At 48.8% G+C, this 23,935-nt stretch overlaps 8 protein-coding genes across 8 annotated transcripts; 6 read left to right on the top strand and 2 right to left on the bottom strand.

Moving 5' to 3' along the window:
• Positions 1–1,114: 1,114 nt before the first annotated feature.
• Positions 1,115–4,263, top strand: AO090113000131 (sugar porter family MFS transporter; the record flags this gene model as incomplete). Its single annotated transcript, XM_023237833.1, has 4 exons — positions 1,115–1,207; positions 2,539–2,829; positions 2,919–3,603; positions 3,752–4,263. 4 exons carry the CDS (start codon positions 1,115–1,117, stop codon positions 4,261–4,263), a joined length of 1,581 nt encoding a protein of 526 aa, XP_023092621.1.
• A 2,945-nt stretch (positions 4,264–7,208) lies between these two features.
• Positions 7,209–7,711, top strand: AO090113000132 (DUF3759 domain-containing protein; the record flags this gene model as incomplete). Its single annotated transcript, XM_001824263.1, has 3 exons — positions 7,209–7,221; positions 7,289–7,438; positions 7,548–7,711. The coding sequence occupies 3 exons, from the start codon at positions 7,209–7,211 to the stop codon at positions 7,709–7,711; spliced, it is 327 nt and encodes a 108-aa protein (XP_001824315.1).
• A 128-nt stretch (positions 7,712–7,839) lies between these two features.
• On the bottom strand, positions 7,840–8,434 carry AO090113000133 (uncharacterized protein; the record flags this gene model as incomplete). The annotated part of the gene is made up of 2 exons (XM_001824264.1): positions 7,840–8,177; positions 8,293–8,434. 2 exons carry the CDS (start codon positions 8,432–8,434, stop codon positions 7,840–7,842), a joined length of 480 nt encoding a protein of 159 aa, XP_001824316.1.
• A 1,353-nt stretch (positions 8,435–9,787) lies between these two features.
• AO090113000134 (DsbA family oxidoreductase) lies at positions 9,788–10,563 on the top strand (the record flags this gene model as incomplete). Its single annotated transcript, XM_023237834.1, has 2 exons — positions 9,788–9,835; positions 9,886–10,563. 2 exons carry the CDS (start codon positions 9,788–9,790, stop codon positions 10,561–10,563), a joined length of 726 nt encoding a protein of 241 aa, XP_023092622.1.
• Positions 10,564–13,717: 3,154 nt separating this feature from the next.
• On the bottom strand, positions 13,718–15,004 carry AO090113000136 (uncharacterized protein; the record flags this gene model as incomplete). The annotated part of the gene is made up of 1 exon (XM_001824266.1): positions 13,718–15,004. One exon carries the CDS (start codon positions 15,002–15,004, stop codon positions 13,718–13,720), a length of 1,287 nt encoding a protein of 428 aa, XP_001824318.1.
• A 743-nt stretch (positions 15,005–15,747) lies between these two features.
• AO090113000137 (uncharacterized protein) lies at positions 15,748–17,415 on the top strand (the record flags this gene model as incomplete). Its single annotated transcript, XM_001824267.1, has 1 exon — positions 15,748–17,415. One exon carries the CDS (start codon positions 15,748–15,750, stop codon positions 17,413–17,415), a length of 1,668 nt encoding a protein of 555 aa, XP_001824319.1.
• A 383-nt stretch (positions 17,416–17,798) lies between these two features.
• On the top strand, positions 17,799–19,493 carry AO090113000138 (MFS transporter; the record flags this gene model as incomplete). The annotated part of the gene is made up of 1 exon (XM_001824268.1): positions 17,799–19,493. One exon carries the CDS (start codon positions 17,799–17,801, stop codon positions 19,491–19,493), a length of 1,695 nt encoding a protein of 564 aa, XP_001824320.1.
• Positions 19,494–21,311: 1,818 nt separating this feature from the next.
• Positions 21,312–22,889, top strand: AO090113000139 (uncharacterized protein; the record flags this gene model as incomplete). Its single annotated transcript, XM_001824269.3, has 2 exons — positions 21,312–22,558; positions 22,619–22,889. The coding sequence occupies 2 exons, from the start codon at positions 21,312–21,314 to the stop codon at positions 22,887–22,889; spliced, it is 1,518 nt and encodes a 505-aa protein (XP_001824321.3).
• Positions 22,890–23,935: the final 1,046 nt, after the last annotated feature.

Here is a 23,935-nt window from a genome sequence, read left to right on the forward strand (position 1 = left end):
GATCTTTGATGTAGCTACGGAGTTTTTGGGAGCTGATATCTTCATTGGATGGCGTACGGAGAGGCTCATTTTTTGCGTTTGTTGGGATCTATTTGCATACATCGGTGTTCATCTGGCTTGTATAATTAAGTGACATTCTTGCTGCTGAATCAGCTTTGCTTTTGACCATGCGCCTTGTGTAACGCAGAACCCTGGATTCGGGACAACTGGTGTTACGGAAGCCCGATGGTGAAAAAACTAAAAACTTCTGAAAATTAATCAAAAACCCTTTGGAAAATCAAACCAAAAGCTTCTTCCATGCTAACAATCATTTGATGACGATGAGCAGAGCCCACATTGATTTAGTGATGGGACGAGGGAAACCGATGGGGTATTCGGACATGATGATCGGCAATTAAGTTTGGTTGATCGCTGTTGTCGATCGTCAGGGGGGAACATTCCTGGCCTGAGGCCGCCAACCGAGTTATCTCCACGTGAACACACAGCTTCATGTTTTATCTTCACCTGACAGCCCTTGATACAATTTCCTTGGAAGAGTTTATCTTGGACTCATCTAAATACCCACGACCTGTGATTACAGGCGATAAAACACCTTTTACTCAAACAATCGTCGTGCGGTGCGGAACATACTGACACTCTCCACGGATGTCTCCCCGTTCTCGTGCATCCCCACGTCACCTCCTCGCCCATCAGTCCACTGGGGTGTTTGAGCAACCACTTCACTGTGCTCATCGTTGGATTGATCATCATGGCTTGCCGTGTTTGAGAGTCACCATGGTGGACACCTGGGGCTTGGCGCTGAATATCCCATGCTACCGTTCCTGGTATGCTTAGCGCGGTGCCGACACAGACAGCTCCCGTCAGCTGAAGGCTGGGATGAGGTTGACCCAGGCTGAACGGCAGTACTTCAATATCAGCTTCATCAATGTGACGTCCTACGTCGACCTCGCGTCGACATGGATATAGAAGGGCGATTTTAGGGGTACCTATAACTCGTCCCGCCGTAGCAGTGTCTTCAGCGAGACCAAACCGCACAGCTCCTGCAACGCGGATCTCCTCAATGATTCCGAGCGAAAGGGGAGATGTAGGTTCCGAGCCATGATACGCGGCGGGCATGGTACTCGCGGATAGCAATGCAAAAGGGTTCGCAGCATCCACTAGACTGACTCGAACTATAAATGGCGTCGGGGTGTGCGCCGAGCCCACGGTGAGCATTTCTTGCTTCGCTCCGCTGGGGAACAGCCTTCCCGTCATGCTACCGGCTGGCTTGATGATATTCATTCGAATTGGACTTGCTGTGCCTCGAACCCCTGCTATGCTGTAGTCGCCGTCCTCGGAAAACCTGCCGTCTGGGGTGACGTGAACGGTCTCCACCAGGATTTGCTGTGTGTTGGTGTTAAACACTGTGATGTCCATCTGCCAGTTTAACAATGGCGCCAGAACATGAAACTAATAATGTGTAAGGTAATGTTACAGTTCTTTGTCCCTGTATTGTTGGTCTCACGAGCTCTTCATCCAGAGCAAATGGTCCTACCCCGGACGCCATGTTTCCACAATTCCCTGTCATGTCAACCTGGGCTTGATCCGGGGCGACCTGAACAAAGGTATAGTCGGCGTCTACCACGGGTATTTTAGACTTGCGAATTACCGCCACCTTAGAAGTGGTTGGTGTCGCGCCTCCGACTCCATTGAGCTGTCTCTTGCCCCCCTCGGCCGAACCCAGAGCAGAGAGGAGAATTGGTGCCCAAAGGTCTTTAACCCAAGGGAGGTCATGCTCATGAATGAACAAACCTTTCGAAGTACCCGCCCTCATCCAGACCGCCGGAATACCCGTTCGGACTGGATTTGAGGCGTGAGAGACGGCATGCTTAGAAATTCCCGGCATCGAATCAGGCTTGGTCTCTACCACCTAGCGCGGTGAGCTGTTTCAGTGGGCATGTATGACCAGACTATCGCCGATGAAGGCCTGATGTATTCTGTGTTTTCGAAGAAGGACAAAGAGGTCCCTAGTATCGTGAGCGGGACAGGGCTGTGGAAGCCATTATATTGTGCTGTAAATTAACATGTGCTTCTCTGACCATTCTTTGGACAATGATATCGCACGGCGATGCGGCCCGAAAACTCCTATATATTGTACTCATGCAACTTTGCTCCGCGGGAAGATCTGGCCCGCGGGATATAACTTCCCGTGTGATTTTTTTTCAACGTCACACACAGACAGCCAATTACGTTCCTGCCGGAGTATGTCATTCGTGTCGCACTAATAGGAAGCTTCTCTGTGCCTCCTTTTAATCGATCACTTGGTCCTTGTCATGGGTTGAGAACGGCTTCTACAAGTGAATCAAATGCCAACCCCAACCATGTGGAATCTGCTCGAAAGTCAGTCCAATGGTTCTGATTCTGGTACTGACGGGAGGATGACTAGTATACGAGTGTATCTTCTGGCCATTGTCACCTCAATGGGTGCTTTCTTATTCGGGTATGACATGGCATTTATCGGTACATCGATTGAGTTGAATTCCTTTAAGAAGTATACAGGCCTTAAATAGACATCGCTCCATGGGTGCGGGGATCCTAACAATCTACAGGGACTTTGGGTTGGAGCACGCGTCCAAGGCTGTCGAGGATGCTTTCTCAGCCAATATTGTATCTCTCCTACAAGCGGGCTGCTTCTTCGGATCTCTCATCTCTGCCCCGCTGAGTGATCGTTTTGGGCGTAAGCTTGCTCTCGGGTTGGCGGGCCTGATTTTCTGTGTTGGATCAACTCTGCAGGTTGCAACATTGGGAAGGGAAGCTGTGATGTTTGTGGGGAGATTCGTTGGTGGTCTTGTAAGTTGTCAAAGGCTTAGCCTATAATCTATGTAGCCGACAGCTCAAAGACTTATGTATGAGTCGGCTATACTGACTGTGCAATACAGGCTGTCGGCGCCGCAAGTATGCTCGTTCCCTTGTATACGGCCGAGTGTTCCCCACCTCACATTCGGGGGCGTCTGGTCGGTATATTCGAAATTGGCGTGCAGGTGGGAATGTGCATCGGCTTCTGGATCAACTACGCTGTCGATCAAATTATGGCACCGTCAACTTCCCAATGGCTGACGCCATTCGCCATCCAATTTATTCCCGGAGGCCTCCTCATTATTGGTCTTCTTTTCCTTCCCGAATCCCCGAGATGGACTGCACGAGTTCGGGGAAAAAGGCTCGCAAGACAAACCCTTTCATACCTGCGGGGACTCCCGGAAAGCCATCCCTCAGTGGAGTCGGAACTCAATGATATCATTACCCAGCTCGAGGACGAAAGGGCGGACAAACCTGGAAAGAGACTCTGGATCGAGATCAAGGAGCTAACGCACCCTGGCATCAGAGCTAGGCTCTTTCTGGGTTTCATGATTATGGTTTTCTGTCAAATGGCTGGTTCTAATGCTATCAACCATTATTCGCCCCTGATATTCCGATCGATCGGTTTGACTGGTAGAAAGACTACTTTGATTTCGACGGGACTCTATGGAGTGGTCCGACTGGTCGCTGTTTGCATCGCCATGTATTGGACTGTCGATGGCTTCGGGCGGACGCGAATGTTGATGTGGGGGAGTGCACTAATGGTACGTCTGCTGCCTCTTGACCGGCCCTAAACGATGCATTCGTGGATTATGTTTGGTTTTGTTCTGACATGGTATAACAAAGGCCTTTTGCATGTGGTTTATCGGGGCCTTCGTTAAGCTTCACGCGACCACCAATCACGTCGACGTTAAAGGGCACACCAGTGCCGGATCATATGCGGCCGCAGTGTTTATATTTATCTATGCCTTTGGCTTCTGTTTTAGCTGGGCCGGCGTGCCATGGATTATCTGCTCTGAAATATACCCTTTGCGCGTGCGAAGTCTTTGTATGGCCATCTGTACGGCTACCCACTGGCTTCTGAACTTCGTCATTGCCCGCAGTTTCCCTTATATGATTCGGAATATGAAATATGGAACATATTTCTTCTTTGCCAGTTTTCTGACGCTTGCGATCCCATTTGTGTGGTTGATGGTGCCGGAGACGAAGGAATTGAAGCTCGAAGAGGTGGATGGTGTGTTTAGAAATCGAACCTCCTGGGGAAGACGGGAACCTCAATTACCTTGCGGGGATCATGCTGATCCCTGTTCTTTAGATGCTGAGAGGGGCAAGACTGAGAGAGTTAGAGATGTCAAGAGCGCTGGAGTCAAGGAGGTTGAGAAGATTGATACTTTAAAGAGATATTGGCTTAACACCTTGCCAGACTGAGCCTCCTGCTTCACCATCTTTTGTTCTCATTTGTGGTTTTGTGATTGCCATGTGGGCCTTGATGTCTCTTAGGTATACCTTAACGGTGGTTGTGGTATGTCGGCTGCTTACACTAGCAACGACAGGTTACATGACAATAGTAATTGACTTCTAAGTATAGACAGTCATCATATGTGTTCTACAAAGCTGTCGATTTATACTACAGTACACGCTCCGTAAGAGCTCAAGACCATAGTGACCTGGAACTGTTGTCTCAGCATGATTCTATTGACACTGGTCACCCTTCTCAGTAGTTTTTGGACTCCTTATTCCGTAGACACCAGCAGTAAACAACCTGGCTCTTGTGAATAACCTGTCTACAAGTGTTACCGAGTTCCAACCCCTCATGCTTCACATAGTATGAAAGTTTAATGCCTACTATCAGGCCAGAGTACATCACATGATATCCCGCGGGAAGTCCTTCCCTATGACACCAATGGAGATTCTGTTTCTATACTTGCCACTACGAAATACAGACATCATTGACGGAGATAAGACTCGTCGGCAAAGAGCGTTCCAGGCCTCTGTGTTCTGCCGCCAAAGAAGGTTCGATGTGGACTTTTATGGCCAAATACGGAACGTCTAATAATTCCTAGTGGACATGCGACAGCTTGTTTGTGACCTATAATCTGCGTGAGTTGCTGATATAGATCATCATTCCGTGTGAGACCATCCACTTGTCGGCTCCCCCAGCTGGCCAGCTCCGACAACGACTACAACTCGAAAGCCAGAGCCCTCGCAGTGGAATATATGTTCTCGCTGGATCTTGTGAGCCCGGGCTGCTCCGCTCAAGTGCAAATACCATCCACTCTCCCCACGGTCCAAGACACTGGCCAAGTTGAGACTGCACATTCAACTAGTCTCGGATTTCCATCTCCCATAATGAAGACCCCAGCTATCATGGTCGCACCAGTGCCCTTTCCAACGACATCGCGCCGAACAAGCGGGTGCTTTAGAGCCTCGTGCCTAGTCTGAAGATGCCCGTCAGGTGAATCAAAAATGGATTGATGGGGGAATCTGCGCATCAACGTGAGTGACACTCCATTTCTCGTGAATAGCTCATTCTGAATGAATGCAGGCCAAATGCCCTGGACTTGCGCAAAGGGAAGCTGAATTTCGATGGAGAAGGCTCGGAGCTGGGCATTTGTCTTTTGTCACTGCATTGACACCGTCAACATTCCTCATCACCTACCGTCGGGCGTTCATGCGAGATATGTTCTGTGGCGGACCAGTTTAACCAGGCTAGATTCCGATATTTAGCAGTGGCCCGACAGACTCCTGCCTCATCTGAACTTCGACAGTCACCAAGGTACGACTCCATCATACATTCTCCCTCTGTTAGCGTCGTACCATGTGTTGGTGATTCTCCTTCACTGCCCCTTTGTCGCGGAAGGCCATCTCCACAATACACCCCCATTCATCACGATTAACTCGTTCCGTGCCTGCGCCACGGTGGCATCAGCTATCATTCGACTGCTCCACAGCTATGACGAGACCTTCTCCATCCGCCGCGCACCCTTTTTGATATCCTACGCCACGTATGTGGCGGCTAGGATCATCGTGTGGATTGCCGACAAGGAGGAAGAGGATAGTCAGGCACATCCCGGTTTACGGGCCTTCTGTCCATGTTAAATGATAACTGAGAGACGAACTGGGTCTTCCGGTGCGCCAAGAACGTCATTATCCACATGATGAAGCGGATGGGCGTTTTCTTGGTAGGACTCATAGCAGTCTGGAAGGGGCCTATACCGGTCCGGCAGATAAAGATCCCTTTTCCAGTCTGAACACGCTGTTAATACCCGCAACAATGATCCCTGGCATCAGCCGCGGGGAGGCTATCTAGCTGGGTCCGTTTGTTCGGCCAATCCCGACACCGCGGAGCTCGATATGGACATGATCATCCGGAGATTTATCACGCAGGGGAATTACGGGATGACCATCTCATATACGTGGTCTCCTCCAATTGCAACAGTGTCAGGGCGGAAGAGCCGCGGCCAGTCGGACTGGGTCCCCTCAGGGGGTTCCATCGGACCATCGGCATCGTAGTGGGGTCGTTTTGTTTCACGATATGTTATTTGGATTCAATGGATTCGGACAAGACCTGTCAGGATAGAGGGATAAATCATGAGGGAAAGTTCGATTCTCTGCCGATGTTGACAACGACATCAGTTGTACGTGCACACCAAGCTCCGTCATGGACCGGTACTAGTCGTATACCGAGGCCTGTAGAATCTATTTATCAGGGAGGGGGCGCAGCAGTGGGGATCAAGTGGCGGTGACTGTGTTTCTGCCCCATCTTTCTCCGACAAGACTTCCCCCTTTTGAGTCAAGTGTGGCGTCATATCCTATATTTACTTCTAGTGATGCTCCACGTTGACTAGACCCCCCATTTTTGAGACTGGGCCAGAGGAGGGCTTCTCATGCTATGTCGCTCCTGAAGAATAGGTGGCCTCAACTGAAATCTGTACCGAAGGAGGTAAACAACAGTTTCCACGGGACGGTTGACCCCCTTCGAGAGGGTATACTGTAAACACAATACACAGTACCGTGTAGAATTCCGATCCGTTTGGGTCCACGCAGCCAGTGGCGTAAGGCCTTAACCAATGAATGCCGCAAAAGCCGAAACGCCGGTGGGACTTGGGCAAGACTTGTCCAATGGCACATCGAGAGCATCGCCGAGACCGGCTGACAAAGCTTAGCGATGCTTAGCCTCTGGTGTGGGGTTTCAGACTAGTCCGACTAGTTGGACACGACTAGGATTAATTTCTCATAACAATAACCCCCCCCAAGAGGGGCAGGTCAGCTCGCACTACTCTTTATAAACCCCTCTTCCCCCCTTTTCTTCTTCATCTCATCACCATCTCTCTCTCCTCAGTAACTACATCATCACACATCTTTCATTCACCATGGGTTGGTTCAGTATGTCTCCCTATCCCTCACCTTCTCAATCTTATTTTCGCCTGCCTGTACTGATTGAATCCCGTAGGCGACGACAGCGAGCAGGCTCAGCACTACGAGCGGTTCAACAACTACAACGGTAGCGAGGAGCACAAGGCCTCGTTCACCCATGAACTCATCGCCGGTGCCGCCTCCTTCGAGGCTATGAAGGCCTACAACGACCACTGTGAGAAGAACGGTACGTTGAATCCATCTACCTTTCTCTCTCACTTCCTCTCTCATCACCTCATTTCTCTTGCTCTCTCCATATTTATTCCCGGACATATACTAACAAAAGATTGGAATAGGCCAGCCCCAGAGCCACGAGACTGCCAAGGAGCTCCTGGCCGGATTCGCCGGTGCCTTTATCGACCGTGAGGTTGAGACCAAGGGTCTTGACTTCATCGACCGGGAGAAGGCTAAGCGCCACGCCGAGCAACAGCTCAATGAGGCCTCCGGTCGTGACTGGTAAACGTCTCCGTTCGCGGGATGCAGCTATGATTGTGTTTTTGTCCTAGCTCTGTCGATATATACCAATTTGCATATCAATATACCACATGTCTTTTTTTCATCGGGAAACACAGCAAAACAGGAGAGGATCTAGATAAAATGCACCTCATCTCGATCAATGCCCCCATTCCGCACCAATTCATCCAACCGATCCTTTGTCCGCTTCGCCACGGCCCGGCCATACTCCGGTCCCACCGGAATTGACGACGGCGTTTTGGCCGGATCAACCTTGAGCCAGGCCACTGGTTTGGTATCCGGTCCCTGACTTGCAGCACGGATCTCCTGTAAATCAGTCTGGGTATATCCGCCACCCATGATGATCGCTGCAGGGGATTTGTCTGTTTCTGTAGATGTAGTCGAACCCGTCTGACGAAGTAATGCAGGAATTTCACTCTTCGCCGTAGCAGGCGAGAGGAAGAGATGCGTTACTATATGATGTACTCGGTCAACCATCGACAAAATTCGTATACTCAGCAAAACAGCACATAACAAACGAATACACATATCACAGATACAAGATACAAGATAGAAATTAGAAAATACCTTCATATTCAGGCTGCAATTCTTCCCTGACAACGTCTCCGATCTGACTCGTTCTTCCGCAGACGATGACTGGTATTCCTGCCGGGGGTTTTCCGGTAGTACTGAAGAGTCGAGCTGCTGCGGGGATTGTTCTGGAGAACATTTCCGGGATTGTTGTTTGGTTGAATTCGGTTGATACTTTTTATCCCGTTGTTGATATGAATGGATGGATATTTATGAATGTCTTTTTTTTTTTTTTTTTTTTTTTTTTTGGTATTTCGGTTAGTATGTAATTGGGGGTTTCGTCTGATTATCAGATATGATTGAAATGTGAAGAGAAAAGAAATATGTATATGATCTGCAATTATGCTGATGCTGTCGGCGGTTTATAAATAAATGGCTATGAATACGAGGTGCGGGGCAATTTATCCACTGCCTCGCTGGATTTGTAATCGTTCGGTGTTATGGGTAATTGTCATGGATAAATCAGTTGTTTAGATGGGTAGAGGCAGAACTAGTATTGTTTGGAAATATGTGGGTGACATAGAAGGTGCAAGCAATCGCAGAATATAAGTGAAATCATCTAAATAATCTAGGTATACTCCGTGATGCATCAAGTCCGAATGACTTTAGGACGGGGAAAAGTACTGGCAGGATGGCAAGGCGGTGGTCTTGTGTGAACCAATGAGATGATATCATTTATGGAGTACAGTGATAGTCCTTTTCTGTATACTTTTACATGGTATAAAGTCGAGGTACTTTCAATTGGACATCTATATGGTTGGCTAAAATGGTATTGGATACTAGAATATTCCTGAAACGTGTGGCTGACATTTTACCAATTAATTTATCCTTCATCAAATTACCGACGATATATAGCCGGAAATTGAATACTGACATAGCGAGCCAAAGACAAGAAAATAAGGTCTTCGTTGGCATTCGACGAAGCAGCGCCATGAGGAAATAGGATGGCTCACCTCTTCCCTTAGAAAGCACGAAGGGGTATAAGCTAGAGCTCATGGGAGAGAAACGTCAATGCAAGGTGATAGTGGCAGGCACTAAGTCGAACATAGAGCATCTATACTTAAAACTCACTCTACCCTTCAATTGTGTACCTATATTGTTGGAAGCATTGAATAAGAGCAAATTCGCTACAAATCGGCAAAGAATATAATTAACTTGAGAAGATATACATACTAGTTAACGTAACAAATGATCACCACGGACTTCAGGTCGGACTCAATAATGCCACGTATTATAGCTAAAGAGATTACGAGGCCAAGCGTAAGCACTAGGCCTCAACGTTTCTTTTAGTTGACTGTCTTACGAGATCATATCTTGATTTCAAATCTCAGAATTCAAATTACATAACCTGAAGGCAACCACGATTCGACTTACTAGAAATGGTGACCGGATATCACTTGTATACGCAAATACGAATTTTAACATGATAGTGCCATTAAACCCTCTCCCTTGACTCACATACCCAAAAACGAGGCATAAGCGGAGAAACACCATGGCGTTCATCAAGATCGAAATCATTTCAGACGCAATCTGTCCCTGGGTAAGTGTATCAGTCTTAACAGTTACAGTACGATAGCTCATCCGCCAAAGTGCTACATAGGATATCGAAACCTTCAAAAGGCAATCTCCTTATACCGCAAGACCTACCCCGGCGGCTCGAAAAACACTATAGAAGTGTGGTGGAAACCATACTTCATCGACCAAGAACCGCCAAAGGAAAGCATCTTAATACAAGGTCAGTCTTCGATGCTATGGTACGCACGACACTGCGAAGAGCCGAACCTAACTCAGAGGCTAGACCGTATGCTCCGCCGCATGGATCCCAAAATGGTAGCAGCGGCCCAGACCCGCTTGAAGCGTGTAGGTGCGGATGCCGGGATCCGATTCAAGCTTGGTGGGTATATCGGGTCGTCTAGACTAGCACATCAGCTGCTGTATCTGGCCGCGCGGGAGGGGAGTGAGCTGCAGTGTCGGGTTTCAGAGTTGCTCTTCCACTACCAGTTTGAGGAGGAGACCGATATTAGTCAATTAGATACCGTGATTGCTGTTGGGGTACAGGCTGGACTTCGTGAAGATGATGTCCGAGAGTGGCTAGCTAGTAGTGCTGGAGTGGCGGAAATGGAAGCTGAAGCGAAGAAGGCAAGGGCTGATGGAGTTACTGGTGTGCCCCATTTTGTTATCGGGGGAAAGCATCATATGGAGGGTGCTATGGATATGTCGGAACTGTTTGAAGCCTTTGTTGCTGTTAGAGAAGGACAGTCGAGTTAGACAGTGAGATGACGTTCCGAGCGTTTGAAACTTTAACGTTAGAGCGTCAACTATCCCAGGTTCGCGCCTTTTCATCCTCAATTGTGCACATACAGACCATCCCTGGTGCATTGAATGTGCGTCCAAATTCCCTTTGAGAACTGAAGGTATTTAATACAAACCATAGAGGGTTGTCAAACTGAGGCCTGATGAGGATCATCTCTATACTAGCATAGTATTGGACTGTACGAAACCGCCATATCAACTGCAACAATAGATAGTGCGTGCGTCTTCGCCATTCTCATTGGAGTCACATGAAGTATTGCCAGTGATAGTTCAGTTCCAGGTGGCCAGGGTTCAGCTCTCTTTCAGGTGTCGTATATGTCTCTGAGAGAATTGTATCCACCACTCTTGACAGGCACATGCGTTTGCACACAAGATTGAAACAATACCCAACAATATGAATAATGGATATTGAAGATCTTACCGGAAGAGGTAAACGGTAAATGCCGCCATCTACCCTGGAAATATTCCTCTTATAATCTTCACCCAGTACTGGAAATAGAAAGGTCTAGGCAACCAACGTTAGTGCTTACCTACTGCAGCATTTGCTTGAGCAGCCAATCGTAGAGCCATGCTTCTGGAATTCGGCAACAGAAGGATTATGAGCAGGCATAAGGACAGGGATAACAATCCTTCATTTGATTCACTCAAACTCTGACGATTACTGTTGGCACTTTGTCTCCACATAAGGCGTCCTGTCAATCCTTTCTTGCGCGGCAGCCCACTTGAAATCCTGTTTGACGTGAGGAATTAAAAGGAAAATCCTCTTTCGAGTAAGTAGTATGTTCCTCACTTCTATACCAGCCTCGGTACATCGAGTTGTTAGGGTTGTCTGCATGTGTGGTTATGTTTCCAAGTGGCTACCTCGCCTCCACTGTGGCCCGAACGCATTGGGACCCGCGTACCATGTCCGGCTAAAATAAGCACAACAGCCAACAATCATGTACTATGGGCATATTATCAACTGTTTTTATAACTTAAATACCTTTGAGAAAGCACATTACGCAACAGGACTGCTTTCTCATTTTATCTGATTAAGAGTCATAACTGGTGACGATATCACAGCCTTGGATTAGTTATCCGGAACCCTCCTTGTGAGCCTTGGCAACTAGAAATACCCTCAATAAAGCAGGATTCAATACTAGTATAGGCCATGGGTTGAGATCCTTCAGACGATGGGTCTAGTCATAGATAAACACAAAGACGAAATCCAACTATGAGACAAGGAGATTGGTGATCTAAAGCCGTCGAGGATCCACTATCTACTTCCCGCATATATTAATCCAGGGTCCTTGTCAAGTATGTGATCGACATCAGCAGTGGCGTATAACTAGCCTTGAAGAAGCGAATGATATGCACCTTGGAGAAAGTCTTGCCGCTGTAGGCGAGAGGGATTGTGGGTAAAACTGCATTATTGCTACTGGTTATCTTACTAAATAATATCAAAAAGCTCATGCTGCTAAGTTCTGTTGGTTATGTTTTCATCGAGACAAGGGTAGTGATCCCGTTGATCTTACTATTTTATCGTACTTTGTGCCATGTGTAAATCTTGATTAGATATTGCTTCTCGACTAGTACTATTGCTCCTTCAGCCATGTTGTTCCTGTTAAGGAAGGTTCGCCGATAAATTAAGTATCACTCGAAGAATGACTTAGTCGTTATTGAGGCCTTCGTCGGAGCATCTTTAACCCTGTAAAGAATCTCTCTATCCGCGAGCGTTAAACAATTCGTGGAAGCTCTTATCCCATAACAGAATTATTCCCTCGTCACTTGTTCATGCACTGCATACAGGTGGCAATGGCGTTCGGGGTGAGACTACTAGATTGGAACAATATATGGTATTTGTCAGCTACCATAGAGAGCTTTCACGGAGACGTACGTCCAATCATCTCAATTAATCCCAGCTATGATTCACGTAGTTTAGCTCCTTGAATACATTAAGAGCTTCGGCTCGTTCCGACGGTCATTTACTCGGAATAGCTTACCCGGGAGGATTCTACTCCCACCACAGATAACAGGATGCAGGGATGAATGGACAACATCAACAACCTTGCAGCTAGAACCGGACGGACCTGCCCTCTTGTAACGCTTCTCGAGTGCAGAAATGTTCTCGTGAGACGCGGCCTGTATTTTAGCTCGGTCGGTACGTCGGCATTGAACTTAGCGTGTTTCGGTCCTCGGACGGATGTGCGTTCGACACTGCAGAGTTCCAACGGTTACTGCCATTGCAATGTGAGTCTGAGACTTAACACGTTTAGAATCATAGGGTACTCATGTACGCAGCTATTTTGGAGCCATGTCAAGCAGCCGTTGTCCCGTCCGGGTTGGTACTAGGTAGGAATAGCATTATTACTTGCATCCCCTGAATCACCTTCACCGTGGGCATTATCCGGAATTTTCTCATACAGAAACCACCAGCCATATAGCAAGCTCGGAAGCCAATCAGCAGTTCAACACAGCCTGTTAATCTCGTTGTGGTTGTTTGCTGATATCAAACAGTAGGCACGGATAAGGCACACCGTGCCCCTACCATACTTGTAGGAGTGATACGATAGATAAGACATACGAGCGGACTTAGGGCCGCAGCAGCGAACATCCCTGCCACTAATATATTCATTAATTTGCAAATCCTGTAGGGTCGGTGGGCCGGGCATCATGCACGGTATTTAATTCCTCAGTGATAAGTCTAGAGCCAGCCCTAATCCCTGTCGATCTCCACTAAGCCGGATTTGCCGTATGCCGAGCAAGAAGTGATTGGGTGGATATGAGGCTTATGTTCGCGACGGATTTTAGATATATTAGCATGTTGTAAGATATTGGTTGGATTGCGAGTTCGTAGTCAAGGTGCTGGTCGAGGCCATCTTTCGTGCGGTTCGTGCTTTCTGATTTTTTTGGGGAATTGATATCCAGAGGATGGAGGGTGGGTCGTTGGAGGGCAGATAGATAGGCGTCAATCATTTGATCTAGTCCTGTGAGTAATATAGGGTCTGATGCTCTATTTGCTAAAACTGAAAATCACATTCTCTAATATCTAAAGCATCTATCTCTCGTAATCAGGAACTCATTAGCGCTACACGAAACTACTTGCTATCGAATAGTCACCGAGCCCCACTTAGTTTGCAGTCACTAGTGAAACATAGGTCTGCAAGTTGCTAGTGTGGTGCTCGCCCAGCCCTGGCTTATCGCCAATCTCCTTGCTGTGGGTGTGGAAGGCGCTGCTCACAGTGAAGCGTACGCCATTCCACTCCCGAACCACACCGTGCCGTCGGCGCGCAATGTCATTGATCAGAGGAACCACTTCCTCGGCAGCCGTTACAACGTTGCTCACCTTGCCGGGGAAGATGTGGATCACGCCGTCTTTTTCAAACGTCAAACTGCTTCGGAATTCGGATGTGGTCTTTAACTTGGCCAGGACACTGCCCTTCCAGCCGCGGTACTGGAACCGATCGAGAAATCCGGGCCAGAACCGGGTAATCTCCCGCTCACAGTGGGGCTTGATCCGAGCAGCGATAGCTTCCTCGTCCAGACTATCCAGAAGCTCTTGACCCTCCTCGTGACGGTCGAATGATCCGAGGATGGTGTAACTGCCGTGTGTCAAGATATACTTCTTCTGAAGGGGCTCGTTTGTGTCGATCGCCGGCATCACGCAGGGAAACCAGCCATCCATGACAATGAAGGAAAGAGGCTTTTCCTGTGGCTGCTGGTCTTCGTAAACGAGAGCAATACAGGTCTGATAGGTGATGCCAATGTCAACCGGAAGAGCATCTGCAATATTTTGTGGCAGAAGGCTGGTATAACCGGTGGCGTTGATCACTACGTCAAAGACGTACTGCCCGTCCCCGGTTTGAATGCGGTTGGTGTCCTCGGTGTGGATGATACGGTCGACTGTTGCATTGAGGTGCACGTAGATGCCTGCACGACCAAGTTTCTCTTTGAATGTATTCCGGAGTCGGTCGCCAATAGCGACGCTGGGTTCATCCAGATTGTATGCGCTGATGAGGCCCTGGAAACCATTCGCCTTCGGATCAACCGCAGTACACTCAGGAGATTCGTAGCATACATCCCTGAATGCCTCATCCGAGACCTTCGATGGGTTCCCCAGAGCGTCCGCTTCGCCGTGTGCATATATCGCGGATTCATGGTGGACGACTAGTTCGGGATACGTCTCACAGAACTTGACCAAGGCTTCACGGCAGCTGTCTCGAGTTGCTTTAGACCGAGGGTAGTGTGGCCCCTTGTGCAAGCGGATACCAAAGTTTCCTGAGACGCCTTGAAAGATATCAGGCTTCTGCTCGAACAAAGAAACTCGGTGGCCCTGTTTCTTGAGCTCTAAAGCAAGATGGCAGCCGTTCCATCCGCCACCGACGATGCCGACCCTTAGCTGTGTCGCGACACGCATTATGAAGAGGCAGGTAGTTATAGTCTAGAGATGGTTATGTTCGGTTCAAGAATCTTGAGAAGAATGATTGTTGAAGTGTAGAGGCATACCCCCAAAGGATCTCCATCGCTTTATATCCTTCCCTTCAGCAAGATAGCTTGACTCACTCCCATGGGCATGTCAAAAATGGTCCTTCCCTGATTGTAACCCAACCTTGCCGGATAACGACACATGCACCCTGAAGCCAATTGCATCCAATGTGATACGAACGGATGAGGTGGAATGAGCGGCAAAGTCGGGATAGATGATTGTCGACGACTCTAGAAGATCGTAACATACTGAATGAGCGTTTAATGCATGTCAGCGCTTGATAATGTCACATCCGCGGCGATGCATCCGCAAGACAGTATCCAATGAGAGGGTGGGGGGATGGCACGAAAGGAAGCGCACTAGTCGGGATGTGCAGCCTTTGCAGTGGACAGTGCGCCCTGCAGAAAACAGAAAAATAACATTCTGCAGGTATGGTATCATCGCTTAAGGATTCCAATCCTAGCAGATACCCGTCGGGGGATAACGGGATCCCGAATTAGGGTTATCCAGTTCCAGCGTTGGAGCCGCGCGTCGGAGTTAACATTTATTCCGACTGCCCGATAACCTTGTACTTTTGCCCCCGTCGTTCTGACTCTCCCGAACCCCCCACTGATAGACCAACGTCGACTGCGATAGATCCCCTTCTTTCCGCGATAACCCTGTAGTGCAGCGTAATGTCGTTGAATACCGACGATTCCGGTCGGATAAGGACCCGGCAACGCGCCAAAAGAGCGTGCGAAACGTGCAAACTGCGCAAGAGGAAATGTGACGGCCATGAGCCCTGCACTTACTGCTTGCGATACGAATATCAGTGCACTTTCAAGCCTCATCCACGGAGAAAGCCTGCAGCTTCCAAATCTTCCGCACGGCCCAGCGAGGAAGAAGACTCACCAAAGTTTCTCGACAGAGTTGATGCTAACCAAGAACACATGGAGGCCAACTCAGGCACCGCTTTCCCCCATCTCCTAGGGATGAGGTTGAACCCGCAGGGTGCTCCCAAGGTGTACGGGTTTAGCTGGAACCTAGGTCCACGGGACGAGCCTCTGGAGCCCTTCACCAATCTTACAGATCTGATTTCAAGAGAGGAAATGGAAGACTTGGCTAGCCATTATTTAAAGAAGATACATCCGGTATATGCGGTCCTGGATCCCGACACGTTGAGGCAGAAGATTGTTGCCAGATGGCATGATCCTGCAACTGCGGCCAGCTATGACCCCATTCTTTGCGGCGTCGCGGCATTGGGCTCCTTGTACTCAGGCCACCAGGAACACCCCAAAGAAGGAGCACTGGTGCAATCAGCGAAGGAGATGCTTGAAACCACCCGGATCTCAAAGACTACTCTCCTGCATCATGCCACCGCCTGGATCTTACGGACCATATATCTCCGAAGCACCAACTGCCCCCATGCTTCATGGATGGCCAGTTGTTCCACCATGCACATCATAGAGGCCATCGGGGCTCACCAGGATCCGGAACTGGTGTCTTTGGTCTATTCTGACACCGCAGACGTTAGCGTAAATGATGAGAGTCAAAGACGGTTATTCTGGGTGGCCACAGTGCTGAATTCATGGATTTCGTATGAATATGGCCGATCGCGCGTTATTCTACGAGGTGTCTCTTGCAAACCACCTTTACCGCGAACGGGTGACTTCACCACGGACCTCATCTCCATGTACCAGATCTCCGAACGACTGGATCCCGACCAGAACAATAAGCTTTCCGACCTAGAAGATGCACTCAGCCGTGTTGAGCGCCTCACACTCTCCCATGACGCCTTGATACTATCCCAAAGTAATCTGGCACTCACAATTTATCGTCGTCTGCGAGTCGCCTCGTCCAATATATCAAATGACATCCTTACCCGCATCATCCGACTAGGCAATGACGGCCTTGAAGCCGCAGTACGCCTGGCGGAGGATCGCTCGCCTTGGTGGCATGTCGCCAATATACCCTTTCAATTTCTCTGTATCTTGCTTGCTATTGACACTAGGGAATCATTGTCGTACGTCGGCCCAGCACTGCGCTCATTCAGGGCCATCACCAGGCATTACAGCACACCGACCCTACACACCGCGCTGGAGACTATAGAATCATTGGTTCGCCTATCCCAGAACAAAAAAGAACGGGACTTGACTCTTCTCCGAGATAGCATGCAACAGGAAGACCCAGGGCTGACCGAACAAGGTTCAACAACATCCCAAGCCTTCAATGACGCTTCTTGGCTGGGGGCGACCGGTGATCTGACCTTACCAGATAACTTTGACTGGGATTGGAATGTGTTCTTGGACACCCAGGTTCCGTTCTTCGACGAGGGTGAAGCAGGTGGTCAGAGATATAGATAATGCAGGAAATTGAGGACTATTTACACGATCAGAAAGTGCTCGTATGCGTCTACTTATAGTATTAGTCGTTGAACCTAGTACCTAATAATTCTGCTTGAATTATATCATAGACTGACATACCTCATGTAAGTCCTTCCTCCTCCTTCGGCGCCGAATAAGGATTTTCGAAGCCATTCAGCGGCTAAGTCGGGCATGACGGAAAAGTCGGGTAGGGCGGAATTTCCGTTGACGCAATGGAAGCACCACTAGAAATAAATACTCTGAAAGAGCACATCTATCCCAGCCGAGGAATAAAAACACTTGACAGATGCTGCTCAATTAATTGCCTCCCTCCCAATTCATTTTTTTTATTCTGTGGCGTATGTCTTGAACGCCTCGCAACGATGCAGTCCTTCCGCCAATACCGACGGATGCGCAGAGACCTGCAAGAAAGCATTAAGCTGCATGGTCCGTATGCCGCTGCTGGTGATCGTCACGTCCAGCCGACCGATGATATTTTGGAGGATGCCGACGATGCCAGATTGGAAAAAGGCATCCATTCAATGAACGGACACGGCCAATCTCCATACTCCACGCCAGGAATCGTTCTTCACGACGGCCAGAGAGTGACCGTTCCTGGAGTCAATCTCCGCCGCGCCTCCGAAATCTGTGAGCGCGTCAATACTAAAACACTTTTCATTGTCGGGTTCGATGGCCCGGACGACCAGCTCAATCCCAAAAACTGGTCTATAGGGCGGAAATGGGCGACATTGGGCATTGTAGGCACAACGGGTATGCTTGTTGGATGGGCTTCCTCCATCGACTCCACTGTGATTAAACAAGGGCAAGAGGCGTTCGGAGTCAGCGAGGTCGCCGAATCTCTCGCAACTGCCCTGTTCCTGTTCGCATTCGGCTTCGGTTCTCTGGTAGCAGCACCTTTCTCTGAGACTGTAGGGCGGAATCCGGTCTACATAGCGACGCTGTCCATTCTAATGATCTTTACGATGGCCTCAGGTCTGGCTCCGAATTTTGGAGCCCAGCTTGCCTTCCGCTTCCTGGCTGGACTGTTCGGATGCACACCGATGACCACCTTTGGTGGCAGTATGGCGGATATCTTTGACCCTATGGACCGCACATACGCCTTTCCAGTTTGTTGCACGCTATCCTTCCTGGGGCCGTTCCTAGCTCCAATGGTTGGAGCTTTCATTGGCCAAAGCACGCATATCAGCTGGCGCTGGACTGAATGGTGCACACTGATCATGGCTGCATTGGTAACCGGCGCTATCTTCCTGTTCGTTCCAGAAACTTATGGTCCCGTACTGTTGCAGTGGAAGGCAAAACAATTGCGTGAGATTACCGGTGACCCGCGTTTCATGGCGGAAATTGAGCTTCGCCAGACATCGCTCGTGACTCGGTTGATGCACAGCTGCTCCCGTCCCTTCCATTTATTCTTCCGGGAGATTATGGTAGCACTTTTTACCATGTATCTGGTCGTGGTATACATTGTCCTATTCGGGTTCCTGACGGGCTATGAGTTCATCTTTGGTAGAACATATGGCTTTACCCAAGGGTCTGTGGGCCTGACATTTATCGGCATGAACATCGGATTCCTGATCGCCTTTGCCATGGTGCCGCATATTTACTTCTCATACAAGAAGCGCCTTCAAAATGCGATTGAAAATGGACACAATGGGTTGCCACCGGAGGAGCGACTTTGGTTCGCTATGTACGGAGCGCCTTGGCTACCAATATCTCTTTTCTGGATGGGCTGGACCAGCTATCCCTCTATCTCGTACTGGTCGCCGCTAGTCGCCTCGGTGGCTTTCGGATTCTCTGTCCAAGGAATCTTTATTTCCACGTATCAGTACCTTATCGACACGTATGAGCTCTTCGCAGCAAGTGCCTTAGTGAGTGCAACTTTCTTCCGTTATATCGCCGCTGGCGCGATGGTCATCGTGTCAATCCCGATGTACGGAAATTTGGGCGTACATTGGTCACTCACGTTGCTGGGGTGTATCTCGGTCCTGATGACCCCTGTACCTTATATTTTTTATAAGTACGGACATGTCATTCGGCAGCGGAATAAAAAGACCCCCTGAGGAGGGTATCGGAGGGTGTGCCGTTCAATTGTTGGAGCGTGGGTGGTGTGAAGCAGTGATGAGTCAGTATCAATACCAGCGTGGATGGAATGTGAGTTCAGAAAAACTAGTAGATATAATTAATTAGATTCACTGAGGAATCCATCTTGGTATTTTTTCATTTATGGGGAACGTGATGTCCCACAAAACGCGACTGCGTCTCTAGTCGGTAGAGGTATCCTGACGGAGCTTCCCTTGCTGAAAAGAGCTTGCTGTAGTAGGACCAGCTGCTGCTGTTTCCCTTTGACGGAAGTTGAAGGAGGTCGACAGTCGAGAAAGATGAGGGTGACAAGCACCGTGGGATCAGCTACTGCTGTATCCCTTGGCAAATGTCAAGAGAGGGAGAGAAGAAATACATAGACAGATAGAAGAACGCAGTGGGATCAGCTTCTGCTGTCTCCCTTTAACGAACCTCTAGAGTCCAGAAGAACAATATGTGAGAGCTCTAAAGTTCCAGTAATTGTGGGTGGTGATAGAGCTGGTCGATCGATAACACTAATTTACATACCAAAGGCCCGGAGGTGTTGTGGGTCATATGACGGCGAGGCGACCAATCAGGCGACTGACACAACACTGACCTTACTCCGTACGGAGTATGTCACGTCCAATATCAACCGGAGTATCGGATTTCTAGGTAAGCAACGATGGCTGGCCGCCACGTGCCCGTTAGACAAAGGATGCAAAAGCCCCATCTTCTTGTCCGGCATCTTTGACATCCGTTCAACTCCGTATGTGTGTTTTACCTCATCGCTAAAGAAAACGGTGTATGTGTTTGTATTCCGGATAAATATCTGTGGGGCTGCTGACTTTTCAGCATTTCGTTCAAACAGCAATGATCAGTATGTTGCATTCATTTACCCAACCATGTTTAATATCACACATCCAATGATCGGCTCGGTTCGCTTGCTTCGGCCAAAATCCGGTTCTCAGCCTCTCGGTGAGATTCCGAGGACGGCAGACAGTCGTTGTGTGAGCCTGAGCTACCCCGGTGGCCAGGTTTGGTGAGTGGAGCCCGTGGGGTGTCGCATGCGGAGAATCTCCCCGGAATCGGGCCACGCACACCGTAGGGATGATGGACAGCTGAATCTCACGGTTTTAATATACGTGTTAGTATTCTTCATTCTCCAGATGATAATTCATTTGCCAGATAACAACAGGGCCGGTCCCGGCTGGGTATCGGCTCATCACGTCAGCCCTCTCGTTGATACACCGTGCTGTCGGCCGGTCACTAGGCGATCGGGTTCGGTTACGTTTAATGCCTCATAGACCAGATCGTACAGATGTCATCCTTGGGTCAAGGCGCCCATAGCAAAGCCAATCGCACATTCCCAACGCTAAGCATTTGTCGGCTCCCCACTTCGAGTGGGTTTGGCCCCGGGGGTTCCGACATGGTTATTGGAGGGTTCGAAGACAAGCACGACAAGCATTTCATACATTCTCTGCCAAGTTCCATTGTTTTAAGGTCTAGTGATTAGGACCTCCCCCCTCTGCGGGTCTCGCAGGATTCTGTGCGAGCGAATCCAGCAGTACTGGGCTACGGAAGGTCCAGTGCGAGAGGGCCGAATGCCCCTCCACTTCCTCGGGATTAATGGCCCCTTTCTCGCCTCGGCCGTTATGCCTTTCTGGCTCTATGAAGGCGGTGGAAAGTGAGAGACGTTGCTGGGTTTTGGCCCTCTTATATCCTTCTCTTGTCACATCTATAATCTTTCCCTTCAGTCGGTCACAGTCGACTTAAGCCATTAATTACAACTTGCTAGGAGAAAAGAAAAAGACGTCATGATGCAAGGCGAGGCACTTCGCTTTGCCCAGATCTTCTTGATCGTGTGCCCGTCCTTTATTCTCTTCGGTTACAATCAATCCGGTGTTGGAGGCTTGACAGACTTCCCTTCGTGGGTGAGGCAGTTCCCTGAGATTGACACAGTCAATACCACAGGTGCTCAGAAATCCCACAATGCTACAGTGCAAGGCGCCGTGGTTGCTTCTTACACCCTTGGTGCTCTCTTTGGGTCCCTGATCTGTACGTGGATTGGCGACATTCTCGGTCGGCGTCGAACTATCTTTGCCGGGGCATGCATTGCCCTAATAGGTCAGGCATTAGAATGCTCAGCTTACGCTCTGGCACAATTCACAGTCGGCCGGGTAATCCTCGGGTGGGGTGTGGGTATGTTGAGCGCTACAGTGCCGGTCTGGCAGTCAGAGTGCTCACCGGCGGATAAGAGGGGGAGGAATGTAGTGTTGACAGGCATGTTTATTGCCTTTGGGTTTGCTCTGACACAGTGGATCAACTTTGGGTTCTATCATATGCAGGAACGGTCCGCATCATGGCGAGGGTCGCTGGCAATCCCAGCGCTTTTCTCTTTGACTATCATGGGCAGCATCTTCCTCCTGCCGGAATCTCCTCGCTGGCTTGTTCTCAAAAATAGATCGGATACCGCCCAGCAGACCCTCGCCTGTTTGAGACAGAAGGATGCGGTATCACCCGAGATTATGCACGAACTACGTGGAATTGAGGTCTCCCTGGAGGAATCATCAAGTGGTAACATGGGACTCAGAGATATCTTTACCATGGGAGAGGAGAAGCTCTTCTACAGATTCGTTCTCTGTATTCTCCTGCAATTCTTCCAGCAGATGACTGGGGGTACACTCATTTCGGTCTATATCCCGATCATCTTCGAAGATAATCTACACTTAGGCTCCAGCTTAGCAAAGGTTCTTGCCGCATGCGCTTTGACTTGGAAGTTCATCTGTTGCTTTGTCGGCTTCTATGTCGTGGACAGACTCGGACGCCGGGCTGCCTTTATGATCAGTGGTGGTGGCATGTCCATGTGCATGCTGGCACTGACAGTGTCCAACTCATTCTCAAACAACCACACTGCGTCTATTATCTCGGCGCTGTTTATCTTTATATACAATTTCTTCCTTCCGGTGGGATTCTTGGGGGCGAACTTCGTTTACCCGGCTGAGGTTGCCCCGGTTCGTCTGCGTGTCGCCATGCATTCCTTCTCAATCGCGAATCAGTGGCTATGGTAAGCATCAGTGCCCTATGACTGAGACAATGATAATACTGATCCGGTTCACCGGAATAGGATGTTTGTGGTCGCTATGATTACCCCTACCGCGATCGCCGACATTGGCTACCGCTATTACATCGTATTCACCGTCGTTGGCGGCCTCATTCCGCCGGTAGTTTACCTCTTCTATCCGGAGACAATGAACCGATCCCTGGAAGAAGTCAACCAGATCTTCCACGATGCGCCCTCTATTATGTCTGCCGTGAAGATGTCCAGAACGCTCCCTATTGGTGGTAGCGTCATCGGAGAGATTGAAGGAAAGAAAATAGTTGAAGAGATTGAATGAGACATGGTAAGTGTTTTTGTTGAGGTGCATCAGGGCGCTACAAAAGAACCAGAGCGTCTAAGATAGAAGGGGTGGCAGAGGCAGCTGAAGATCTGCTTGTTTCTTTTTCCGTTTTAACTTTACTCCAAACAGTGCTTTCTGCAAAGATTTTGGCCCCGACCCAAATTTTCCAATCCGTGTACATACTCAATGTCAGGCATACTTTTGTGTTATGAATTAGACCATTTCCTTGGCCCTGTATTCGATAACGAGAGGTATTTCCTCCTTACCGGTGGATCTAACCTGTACGTCTCCTCGTGCTACCATATACCAGAATGCAATGGATATATTCATCGATACCGCCGTTGGACTGACAAGGAAGAATTTAGTCAATATTATATATGATAGTTTTGACGTTAAGACCATAAACTGAAGCCCCAGTTATAATAAAGACGAGGTATCTGGTAGAGGATAGAATACTATGCAGAGTCAAGAAGAAAAAGAAAGAAATGTACGGAGTATATGTTTACCTTCTTCTACTATCTCGTCTTCTATCTTAGATACCAGTATTCTTTTGTAGTTACCCTGATAAAGAATGCTGTTGACATTGGAATGACTTTAGCCCTATTCCGGCATGACATCCATACTATCAAAACCTTGAGGAGGGATTAAACTTCACCTTTTAGAAGACTCACTTCACCTCCCTTAGTTTTGAATTATTTTCCCATACTCATTCACGTCTTCGTAGTATTCAATTCCATTTTCCTTCCCTCATTTCTTTGTTCACGTCTTCTTAACTTCTTTCCTGACTTCTTTCCTGACTTCTTTCCTCACTTCTTTCCTCACTTCTTTCCTTACTTCTTCCATCACACCACCCACCACCACCACCACCATCACCACCATCACCACCATTACCATCACCACATCCAGCTGCCAGCTGGTCCCGCTACTGCATAATGTCTCAAGCTCTTTTCAGCCAGGGAAGCTCGACCGTTAAGTTACCGGTCAAGTCAATCAAATATCATGGGCTAGACGAAGACACCGCAATGAGCAAAGAGATCGCAACT

The sequence above is a fragment of the Aspergillus oryzae genome, chromosome 5 (genome assembly GCF_000184455.2).
Source record: "Aspergillus oryzae RIB40 DNA, chromosome 5".
Classification (NCBI taxonomy): domain Eukaryota; kingdom Fungi; phylum Ascomycota; class Eurotiomycetes; order Eurotiales; family Aspergillaceae; genus Aspergillus; species Aspergillus oryzae.